We start from the raw sequence: 12,186 nt of genomic DNA on the forward strand, positions 1-12,186 counted from the left end.
AGAGGAAATATGGAATTTATTGTGGGAGGTCCTGAAAAAGTGAACAATCCTCTGACATCCACTAGGCACTGTGGTTATGGTGGAATTTGATGTTCTTAGATGGCAGTAAGAGAGAGATGAGCCTAGGGCAAGGGTTCATTTGGAATGCAAATCATCATATTGTCAAATCAATCATCAAAAGAAGCCAACATCAAATGCAGAAAAGCTATGGAAAAGCAGAACATTGGACCCCAAGAAGGTTGAGTTGTTAAAATTCCTCCCATAAAGAGGAGTACATGCCTGAAAATTGACTGCTATCTTTATTTCTCACCCACTGATTTTCTCAAAATAAAACAAAGTATGAACCCAAATTTCAGAAATAGAGGCCACAGGAAGAAAGTTGACCAAATCTTAAAAGTATTTGATTTTAGAAAATTTAAAACAAAATATTCCAAAGCAGGAACATGGCAACTACCTTGGGGTATGACATGTTCATGCTTTAAATGCCAGCATAAGGACCAACCTGTGCAAATCAGAATAATCAAGCTCAGGGAGTTCCACAATTAGTACAAAGTCTTGGAATGTTATAGGTTCACAATTCCTCTTAGGTGTCGTTCTTTGCACTGAAATTCTCAATTTTCTTTTAGAAATTAACCTGGACTCTTAATAAAGAAGGTGAGTTGAACCTGTATAACTGCTCCTCTCTGGCCCAAAAGGCAAGGAAACAATTTTCAAAGAATATAATGTGCAAGGTGTCCCACCACAGGTAGGACTCCAAAAAACCAACTCATGCACCAGGGATGGATATTGATCTTACTGCCAGAGGCCCCTTAAGCAGCCTTGATGCAGAGAGATGGGCTTGGACCTGACTCAACTGAATGTACTAGGCTCTTCAGACTCCCCATGGAAGGCCGTACCTTTTCAAAGAAGGGAATGGTGCAGGACTTGGGGTGGGTGAGTAAGAGGAGGGAAGAGAGGGGAATCTGTGATTGGTATGTAAAATGAGTAAAATTTTTCTTAATAAAAATGAATATAATGTATAAAATGCAGATGCAGTATATAAAGAAATGTGTTTCAACAAGGTTGCAAAGCATCAATTGTTAGAATGTCTTTAATTCTATGAGGAAAGCAACAGTGCATTCTGACTCAAGAGTTAGTAAAACCTAGATGCCTAAAATGAAAAATACCTTAAACTTTGTATTATGTGGTATGGATGTGGTCGATGGACAAAGTGGCATATTACACATTACACTCAAGAAACTTGAGTTCTAGTATCCTCCTAGAGTGAGTACATGCGATGTTTGTCCTTCTGAGTCTGGGTTACCTCACTCAGGATGATTTTTTCTAGACCCATCCATTTACCTTCAAACCTCATGATGTCATTGTTTTTCTCTGCTGAGTAGTACTCCATTGTGTATATGTACCATATTTTCTTTATCCATTTTTCATTTGAAGGGCATCTAGGTTGTTTCCAGGTTCTGGCTATTACAAACAATGCTGATATGAACATAGCTGAGCAAATGCCCTTGTGGTATGATTGAGCATTCCTTGGGTATATGCCCAAGAGTGCTACAGCTGGGTCTTAGGGGAGATGGATTCCCAATTTTCTAAGGAAGCGCCATATTGATTTCCAAAGTGGCTGTACAAGCTTGCATTCCCACCAGCAGTGGAGGAGAGTTCTAAATAGTGAATGCACTGATACAGAATTCATTGACAAAGGTGTGTGGGAATAGAGGTACAGGTAGAGTATAGTTTGAGGAAGAGGGCAGCTAAATATTTACAGCCATCTTTCATGGGATGCCACATGGTACTCATGCACACTCGGAATTATCCTGAGTACACACAATCAGAGCACCTCACTCAGGCTGCATTTATCATTTGTATACTCAGAACTCAAATATGAAGCATTGTATATAGAAGAGCATATTTATCTCTTATAATTTAATAAGCCCAGGAACAGCAAGAAACTAAAAAATTAAAGGAAGTAATGTTTACACATGGGGAAGCAGAAGATGAAACAGTGAAGAGGTAAAAGAGAATGGTGGATAGAAGCAGCTTGGGGACAGGTACAGATTTTAGTTTGTTAATAACAAGGAAACAATAGTATAGAAACCAGTTAGAAGAAAAATTGTAAAATAAGAAATGAAAACATTAAAAATATGCTGTATAACTGTGGTACTGTACTTTATACTTCACTGAAAGTTTTACTGAATGTCCATCAGCATTTCTAAAAACAGCCATTAAGACTAGTAAAGTCATCGTGAGTTTATTTTATTTAATTCATGATAATTCAGTCTCAGTTTTTACCATCCTCAAAGTCAGTTTGTCCCTTTCCAGCTGATTTTCCATCACAATGCTATGAAAAATATTTATTGCAGGAATTAGATGAACTACAAGTTTCCTGATTTAAGTTTTCATACTGACTAGCTAAACCCCCCTCAGGAGACTTTATATGCTTTTAGACATTTAAAAACATTTAATAAAGCCCATTTAATTAAAGGAAATAAATTATTAACCTAGACACCTCAGGACAAGGTTATAAAACTATATGGTAATTTTCATAATAATCCAAATATATTATATGAGTCAGTGATGTGCTTTTGTAAAAGTACGACTATTTACATCTGCTCATGAACATTTTAATAAACTTGGAGTCATAGATCTGATGTTTTTGCAAATGTTTTTTTCTAGTGAATTATGATAACTCATATATAGTGGAAGAAAAGGGATATTTAGCACTACGTTGTATTTTTAAAATGTCCTTCACTGAAGGCCATTCTATCTGACCCTTGCACAGGATTCTCATCTGATCCTGGTGTGTCTGGCCAATTTCCATATTGCACATTTTGTAGCCTAGTATATATTATTTCTTCTCCACTGGACCTGGTGCAGATGAAGGTCTTAGTAGACAGTTATTGTAGACCCCCCCCCCTCCGCCGCTGCCGCCGCCTGACTTTTATTGTTTAGTTTGCTCTCCAAGTCTAGAAATTTCCTCAGTCCTATTTCAAGAAAGCCTCATCTTCACTAAACTAATTCAGTGCCACGTAGCTGTGGACAGCCAGTGTTGTCTACTTCAGTATGTTCTTTACTTTTTCCACTTGATCTCATACATCCTCTCCAGATCAGACTAGTGCCGTCTCTCTTCTTGATGGCTTTGGCAGCTTATATTCTCTGAAAAGAACCTAGGAGCTTATTTAGGCCTGAGAGATCTGTTCTCCCTCCAAACACCACACTAATTCAGCACACACTCATACAATATCCCCCACAGCCACAGGGTCACCTCCATTCTGGGAAGATAGTGGCTGCTCTAGATGCAGATGCATTTTGGTCAAATGGAGGGCCAATGCCAATGGAGAAATGAACTCTCGACTGAATGGTCAATTACTTCCCTCATCAGTTGCAGCTCTTCACAGCCCAGTTGTTAATCTTGATATAGGGCTACTCAAGAATAGGGTGGTGATAGTCTGAGAGATTCCAATCCAGGGAGGGGTACACTATGGCTGAAATAGCCTTCCTCATAAGCCTTGAACCATTTTTTTGGGAAATGGGGGAAATTGTCTGTGATCATACTGTTTATGGTATAGGAAGGCAGAAACAGTAGTAGGAAACAGGTAAACAAATGCCACTGAAGTTCCCAGGCTCATATATTAAACAGGCTTTCCTTGGGGGCAGAGTCTCTTTTTTAGCAGAGGGCAGAAAAGGGAATCAGAGTACAAAAGTTACCAAAGAACAGAGACAAGAGGATTCAGTTTTTGGTGTTCAGTCGGAGCTGGCAATACATAACACACTCCTCCAGTAGGGCTAGGAATGCCCTCTGTTCGTGAAATACTGAGTAGAATTCCAAAGGGGTCTTGGAGGATGGTTGACACTAGGTTGAAAGTCCTGTTTCCCAAGCAAATCTTAAAGGAAAGTGTCCAAGGAAGCAAATTGTCTTCTAATGTCTTCATAGTGCCTCAGAAAATGGTTAGTAATATTTGTAGGAACATGAAGATATACAGAACCCCAAAGAGGAAACTACAAAACATTTCATGTCTAAAAGTCACTATGTGTGCAGAGGAGCCTGGGCTGAGATCCACACTGAAGAGAGAAGTCAGTCAAATGAATCTGACACAAGATGCTGCAACTAACAAGTACAGACATCATAATAGTGACACAGGTGTATTCCTCTGTGCTAACTAGAATCCTAGTTGAGTGACCCAAAGCTGTTGGGATTTTTGTTTTCCAGAGTCTGGGATAAAATTAATTTGCCAGACTCTGGGAAGAATTAATGAAATATTAAACAATGAAGAAGGAAAGATTATTTAACTTGAGTATACCAACAGAGAACATATAAAATGATACATGAAGAAAATTTAAATAAACATTCGTGAGTTGAGGGTCAGTTCTAAGTAACATATTGTATTCTCACTGAAGGAAAGCAAGCATTGAAGAACATTCATAAAGATTAATTTTTCCTACATATAATGGGAGTTAGCAATTCATCAATCTGATCAACTCAGTGAATTATAAGTAAAAATTATGTCAAGGAACATTATCAAGTTTCACATAATCAGTGATGGAGAAAACAATCTTAAAGGCAGAGGCAAATATAGACTATTATAAAATTCTGGTCTGAGACAGTGTAAATGAGAAACATTATGGAAAATGCCTTTAGAAATAAGTTCATTTTTCTTTTACATCTGAATAGTTTTTCATCATGTACATGTATCATATTTTCCTTATCCCTTTATCAGCTGTAGGATATATTTAGGTTGTTTCTGTTTCCTAGATACTATGAATATAGTAGAAATGAACATGACTGGGCAATTATCTGTGTAGTATGATGTTAAATCCTTTATGTGCAGGTCAACCCCAAACATACATACAAATGAACAACTTTCAATGGACTCTGCAGATTATAGACATATGAATTTAACAACAATAATTAAAGGTCAATAATTTGAGAACAGTTAGGTGTCATGAAAAGAGTTGAAAGGGAGACAAGTGGGTGGAAATTATGTAAATCCAGTACTCAGGTATGAAATTCTCAAAAAATAAACTTTAAATTAAAAAAGATAGTGTAAAAGTAATATTCAAAGTACATTCCCTCTTAAAAAAAACTTACAATATGGGAAATATTCAGAGGTGTTCTTCAGAAAGGTGGATGGTGTGTCTATTTAAAGGGATGCCAAATGCTCAAGATTCTTTTTTTTTTTTTTTTTTTTTTTTTTTTTTGTATGTGAAGCTGAGGATGGAACCCAGGGCCTTGCGCTTTACTACCTGTTCATAATGCAGTTTTCAGATGAAAATTTGCCATTATCTCATGGCAACAGATGGTTGCCCATCACTCCTAACCATTGACTGTCCCCTGTCACTCCCTACCATGATGCTGTTGCCCATCGTCCCAACATTTGATTGTCTTTCTTTGCTCTTGGCTATTGTCATCTGTGGTCCCTCCTGACCGTTTCCATCACTCCTGGTCAAAATACTGTTTCCAATGGTCCTGAATGTTGAGTGTCTCCCATAACTTTTGGCAATTGGCTGTCTCCTCCACTCCTAAGCACATTCTCTCCCATCTCTCTTGACCATTAACCATCATCCATCATTCCTGACCGTTGGGATGGCGTGAAGAAAGCATACTGTGAAAGCAGCTACAAGATGTGTGTCCTTAGTGTGTGTCACTTGATTTTGAACTGTAGATTAGATTGTTGCACTGTGTCACCATAGTAGCCTTCTATGGACAAGATGAAATACAGCAATTTAAACACAAATCATAGACATCTGTCAGGCTATGAACAACCCTGTGTGGTCTTTAAGTTAATTGTTTTAAAGGTGTGCTCAATACAAAATTGTGATTCAGGTTCCTGTAACATGGACAGACTTAAGACCCAATAATATTTAAATACTAGAAATGAGAAATTGGATATTCCTGTGAGGGTGAACATCTAAAGAAATAAATCTTTAGAGAGGAAGCCAGGATATAGGTCCGAGTTTCATCCAACGGGGTCTTCATGTTCAGTTTTTACCAGAAGTACTTGGTACCATCCAGAATGTGTGAAGGAAAGACGGAACTTGACCACCTTGCTTTACCACTGTGGTAGCAAGAGGAGTCTCTCATTTACAAAGTATCTTGTACTTGCATCTCCAAATAATGTAAACATTTAAAAAAAATTTCACTTTTATGAACAGTAGGTTTGGTGGTTTTGGTTTTGGTTTTGTTTTGTTTTGATAAAACTAAAGGAACCATTACAACCTGTGATATAAAAACTTCACACAAGGCTGGGCAATGGTGGTGCACGCCTTTAATCCCAGCACTCAGAAGGCAGAGGCAGGCAGATCTCTGTGAGTTTGAGGCCAGCCTAGGCTACCAAGTGAGTTCCAGGAAAGGCGCAAAGCTACACAGAGAAACCCTGTCTCAAAAAACCAAACCAAACCAAACAAAACAAAATCTCATACACAAATATCTTAAGGTGGCTGATAAGATAATTGTTGACTGTTGAAAAGACAAACCCACTAAACTTTGAGAGGTTTTAATTCTCTAGAAGTCTATGTGTAGCCTACATATAGGTTGCAATATTTTTTCTTTCTCATTCTTGAAATATAACTGTACAGATAATTTAATTTTTGAAACAGTTAAACATGAAATTATAAAATAATAACTGTTAAAATTTTTAAAAAATATGTGACTTCTTACAATTTTGCTTCTTAAACAAGATAAAATTGTAACTGAAATATGTATGCAAAGTACTTTTGCTGGGTATCTCTCTTAATTTTCACTTCCTATTTATAAAGTTAGTATTTTAGCCCATTTTAAACTTGATGAAACTGATAATAAATAAATTATATTGGTATCTTGGGGCCAGTGTCCTACACATCTGTCTAATTTTCAGGCCCTTGCCTTCTTATACAGCAACACTCTGTTTCTCAAAGTTGATGCTTAAAAAATTGTGTTTTCCCCACCTGTCATCTGCCATCTTGGTTCTAAACTTTGTGTTTCATGTAGTTGCTACTATTCATCTTTTTGGTGGGTTTCTTTCAGGAATTACAGTTTGAAAGGCTGACCCGAGAACTGGAGGCTGAACGCCAGATCGTGGCCAGCCAGCTGGAGCGATGCAAGCTTGGCTCGGACACAGGCAGCATGAGCAGCATCAGGTACGGGCTCTGTGCTTCCCGCTTCCTCTGTGCTTCAAGTTGCCATTGGAAGTGGCTGTGTTTGTCTCCTTTTAAACCTAGCCAGGGAATTGGGACACTCAGTCAGATGTGGGAAAGAAATTGGAAGTGACCTGAATTAAGATGTAAGATGTTCAAAAGATATCCAGAGTAACCTGATTTGTACTTGAAACTCTTCTTAACAAAATTAATACTTGTCCTGAATGCAAAGTACACATAATTTTATACAAACGGAGGCTTTCCTGCACTCAACTTGTTGGGTATGAGAAATGCCAAATCACAAGTTTTATTTGGTACCCCACCAAAAACATATGATATGGAACTGCAGGTTACTAAGATGAATGTTTTGATAGAATCTAAATTGTTTGCTAATGTATAATGCTATTAAAAATTACTCTTCCAGTAGAAACTGCATATGGAGGAGTAGTTATTATTCATGGCCAAAAGTGTTCAATTAGTTAGTTTGAGATTTACATATTCTGAAAAGACTTTTTTTTTTTATAGTCACTTGATTACAAGTAAATTGTCTTTCTTCGGACCATGTATAAGGTTTAACTTTCTGTTCTGAAACATAGTGTACTTCTCTGCCGTCTGTTTGGTGTTGTATTTTGGGTACTTTACATCTGTAGGAAGATTTCTTGGCCAAGGAAACAGTACCACTATGGTAAATGGATTCCAACATGTCTCTGACTGAATGCCAGAGCAATTTGTTGATCATTCATAGACTGATGCAGGGAGGCTGCTTCTCTTCCATGCTATGAATCTAGGACTTACATTTTTCCACCCCCAGGGTTCTGACATTCCCTATGGATTCATCCCCAATTGCATTTTTAATTGTCTCACTGCTTTCACAGTCCACTTGTGAGAGCCGGCACCATAGCCATAGCCTGTCATGGGTGGAAGTGTGACAGGGATTCTATTCTTAGGCTCTACAGACACTTTATTCTGAAAGCTACATTGTAAGTTTGGTTGGCTCTTTGTTCCCAGCTACAAGGTGAGAATTAAAATACATAGTGTCACTAGGCTTCTAATATTATTCTCTTCTTGTTTGATTGCAATGAATTTTTTTGGCAGGAATCTTTGCACGGTGTTTTTGTGGACCAGGTTAACATCATGGCCAGGATGTTGTTTTCTATTTGCAAAGCCTTATTTAACACATGTGTCTTAGTTACATTTTTATAGCTGTATAAGACACCATGATCAAGGCAACCAACAGGAAAGAACTCGTTCGAGGCCTACAGTTTCAAAGGGTTAATTTGAGTTTATCACCAATAATGGTTGGAAAGGAGGAGGTAGGATTATGAGACTACATGTGACCACAGACAGGAGGTAGACAGAGATAAAAGTGGGCATCCTGCTGGCCTTCTCCTTTCCCCTGTTGTATTCAGTGTGGGATACTAGTATATGAGACTGTGCTACCCACATTCAGATGGATGTTCTCTCTTCAATAAAACCTTTCTGAAAATCTCTCATGCTTTACTAGGTAATCCTGATTCCAGTCTGTTTGGTAGTAAGCATTAAACATCATACTATGGTATATGTAATTGCTCACCATTATTTCTGTGGTCTCTAAAACTCACGATGAAAATGTCTTAGGCATCCAGACTAACCAAAGCAAGATGAATAAGGAAATGACTAGTATACAGTGTTTGCTTTAATTTTGTAAGAGTGAATGAAAGTGATTAATGGTGAAGAAAAAAATAAGTATTCATTTCACATTGCAGTTGTAGGTTTCTGAAGAACTTTGGACTAAAGTTGAACATTCTCTAAGCAGCTAATAAGTCTGTCTGGTTTCATAGGTCTGTATGCACTGATAAATTGACATCTGTTTCGCTTTGAATTCTGGTATTTTATTCTCAGTCCATTTACCGGTCAGTTCACAATCTCAATCTTGAGGAGCAGATCTTAAATCCAATTAGGAAGTGTTTGGTTGCTCCCATGACATTTGTGCCACTCTTCTACCAGTGGGTATATTCTGTTGGTCCAGTCAATATCACATCTCACATATTCTCAATACTTCTATATGATACTTTCTAGTGTTATTACCAGTATTTATTCACTATACATGATAGCAAATTTCATTATAATTTATCTATCTGTCTCCATATGTATCTGTCCATCAAAGTTATTTTTATCATTTTTTATCCCTATTATTTTTCTTGTACCTTTCTACTCCTGCTGACCTCTTTGCTCTTCCCAACTAGTCCTTTTACTTTTAAGACATTTGTTTGTTTCTGGATGTGTGTGTGCATGTATGTGTGTGTGTGTGTGTGAGACACACACACACACACACACACACACACACACATCCTCAATAGGTTTTCTTAGAAGAGCATAGGTAAGAAGATGTATCCAGGAGCATGAGTAACTTACCAATGGTTATACTATTGAAGAAAATTTTTCTTCATCCTTTAGGAGCCACTAAGTGCCTTTAGATCCTCTGGGAAGGAGGTATCTCATGTCTCCTCCCCAAAGCTACCATTACATGCCTAGAACTCCTCACAGAGAGATAAGGCCTCATGAGCACTTACCCCTCTACAGAATAGGATGTTGATGGGCCCAAACTTGTGGCTGGACTTGTGTAGGTAATCACAGTTGCTGTCAGTTTGAGTGCCATGCCCGGAAGCCACCATTGTAGTGCACTGCAGTTCACTTCTCACCACCTGCATTCTTTGCACATTTTGCCCTGCAGTTTGAAGGGAGTGATATGGATGTCCAGTTTGGATGTCCAGTCACTTAATTTCACACCTGGATAATTCGGAGTCTCTGCAATTCGTCCACTGTAAAAAGAAGCATCTCTGAGCAAAGCTGACAGCAACACTAAGCTACAGGGATACATGTAATTATTTAAGAGGTATGTTGATTGGCATATCATGTCCAATTGCCAAAACACCAACAGTGACTTACCTTTTAGGACCTATGATCTCTCTAAGCGTGAGCTTCAGACCATATTCACAGTACTCGACATAAATCCCCGATTAGTTGCCAGTTGGTTATTGTACCATGTCTATTGTGCCAGTGGACACATTTTGCTTCATCCATAGGCAGTATAGGACACAGAGTCCACACATATGTAAGAATGTTGATATCAATTCTCTCTCGGCTTACATCTTCTTACAGTCTGAGGGTGATCTGGCAGAGAAACCACTTTCATCTTATGTCCAATGTAATTTACCTGGATGCTGCCTATAGAACATGTCATGTCTTCAGCAGTAGGGTTTAGCCATCTGGTTCTGGTAGGAACACAATCCCAATGACAATCAATTGTATGGGGTGTGTATATGTGTGTGTGTGTATGTGTGTGTGTGTGTGTGTGTGTGTGTGTGTGTGTGTGTGACTTACTCAGGAACCTCTTCCGTGAAGAACATCATGAAGACGTGTCTGGGTTTGTGCCCTTGTCCTCTTTGGCAAACCCTTTAACAACATCTTACTTTACCATTCCCTATAGTCATGCCTGATCTGTCCTTCACCTAGCTGGTGACTGAACTGTGTGCTGCGTAAATCTACCTGCTATGAGCATGTGATTCCTTCTTTCTAGAACTTTCAATCTCCTTAGCCTTGTTACCTCCTCCCATGGCTACACTCATTTATCTGAGGGTTTGTGTCCTCTTGAGCATTTCTTTATTCTGTCTAAATTGAACCAGATGCGCCTTCTTTGGTAGACTTTCTGTCTAATAAAACATGTAGATAGATGGGGATTGACACTCCATAGGACCATCTACAACTTCCTCTTAGTAGTATGTTTTAACTGTCCCTCAAAGATGTGAGGAGATTTTCTCAAGGGCTACTATAAATTTATGAGAGTATAAATAGATCCCCAATAATTATATTTCTTGGTTTCAGTTGGTAAGAAAATGGAGAGATATAGCATTCAAACTATAAGATATAGATATAGAATTCAAACTATAAGATATCTCTTATAGATGACTCTAAGGGAGACATAGCTATTTATTTTCATTTTCTGTAGTAATGGATGTACATGTAAAATGTACAATCTAAAAGGAAATACATTAATAAGTAACATGATAATTTATTACTATTATGATTAATTATTACCTCTTTTATGCTTGGTTCTCCAAACCACAGATGATTTATGAATGACAGAAATTTATTTCTCACAGCCATGCCCTCTTTTCATAGGAGCAGGACTCCAGAACTGAGTGTGTCCATCAGGCCACATCTCTCACCATTCTGTCACTGGCTCATATCCAGCCCATTGGTTTAGAAGGCACAAAACTATGACATTGTCCGAGTTCCTGTTCTAGGGAATAATCAGTTAGGAAAACTGTAAGCTGTTACTCCTCCAAAAAAGTGTGGATACATTTCTTTAAGCAAGAAAAATCATTTGTTGACTTAGTGTCCCAAGTCACTTTTGCAATAGTCATTTCTAAAGTATTTTACATTATGCTTTAATTTTATGAGACAATACAAGGACTGTAGACATATTTTGAAGTTGGTTTTTTGAAGTGACACTTTTTTAAAAGAAGAGTTTCTCTCTGCCTTTTTTTTTTTTTTTTTTTTTTTTTTTTTTTTAGTGTAAATTCTGGAACAAAAGCACCCATCACAAACAATCCTAATTTCATACTTTTCAGTGAACAAATCTTCTTTATGTTAACTCTTTTTCTCTTTCCCTGCCATTATAGACATCCTTTTATAATACTAAAATTATTCACTTAATATTTCATAGTATGTTTCCTTAACTCTACATGAATTAGGAGGGATATTCCAGAATGATTCTGGACCCAGCACATCAAAATTCTGCATAGGATTCCAAACAACTCTTCCTTGCCCATAAATTGTAAGAGCACAGTTGGTCTTCATTTAATCCTTGTTTGTCCCATTTCCAGCTGTCAGGGCTAGAGTCCAAGGTCATTACATAGACCCATACAGTAGCAAACATAAATTAGATTAAAGCTGCCATCTCCTCCTCAGGTACATTAAGACTTGTGAGGATCTTCTCAACTACTAGAAGTAGGTGTCTATCCATTCTTTATTTCCTCCACTAGTCCATAAGTAATTCTTCCAATGCAGACCTTCACACACAGGCAGTGCCCATGG

At 37.8% G+C, this 12,186-nt stretch overlaps 1 protein-coding gene across 3 annotated transcripts in view; it reads left to right on the forward strand.

Moving 5' to 3' along the window:
- Ctnnd2 (catenin delta 2) overlaps nt 1-12,186 on the forward strand; it is an 872,325-nt gene that overhangs the window by 306,759 nt on the left and 553,380 nt on the right. For all 3 annotated transcript variants that reach the window (XM_036206872.1, XM_036206873.1, XM_036206874.1), the window contains one exon: nt 6,998-7,110. In XM_036206872.1, coding sequence (XP_036062765.1) covers nt 6,998-7,110 — 113 coding nt within the window. The remainder of the gene's footprint in view (nt 1-6,997; nt 7,111-12,186) is intronic.

The sequence above is a fragment of the Onychomys torridus genome, chromosome 15 (genome assembly GCF_903995425.1).
Source record: "Onychomys torridus chromosome 15, mOncTor1.1, whole genome shotgun sequence".
NCBI classification, from domain to species: Eukaryota; Metazoa; Chordata; class Mammalia; order Rodentia; family Cricetidae; genus Onychomys; species Onychomys torridus.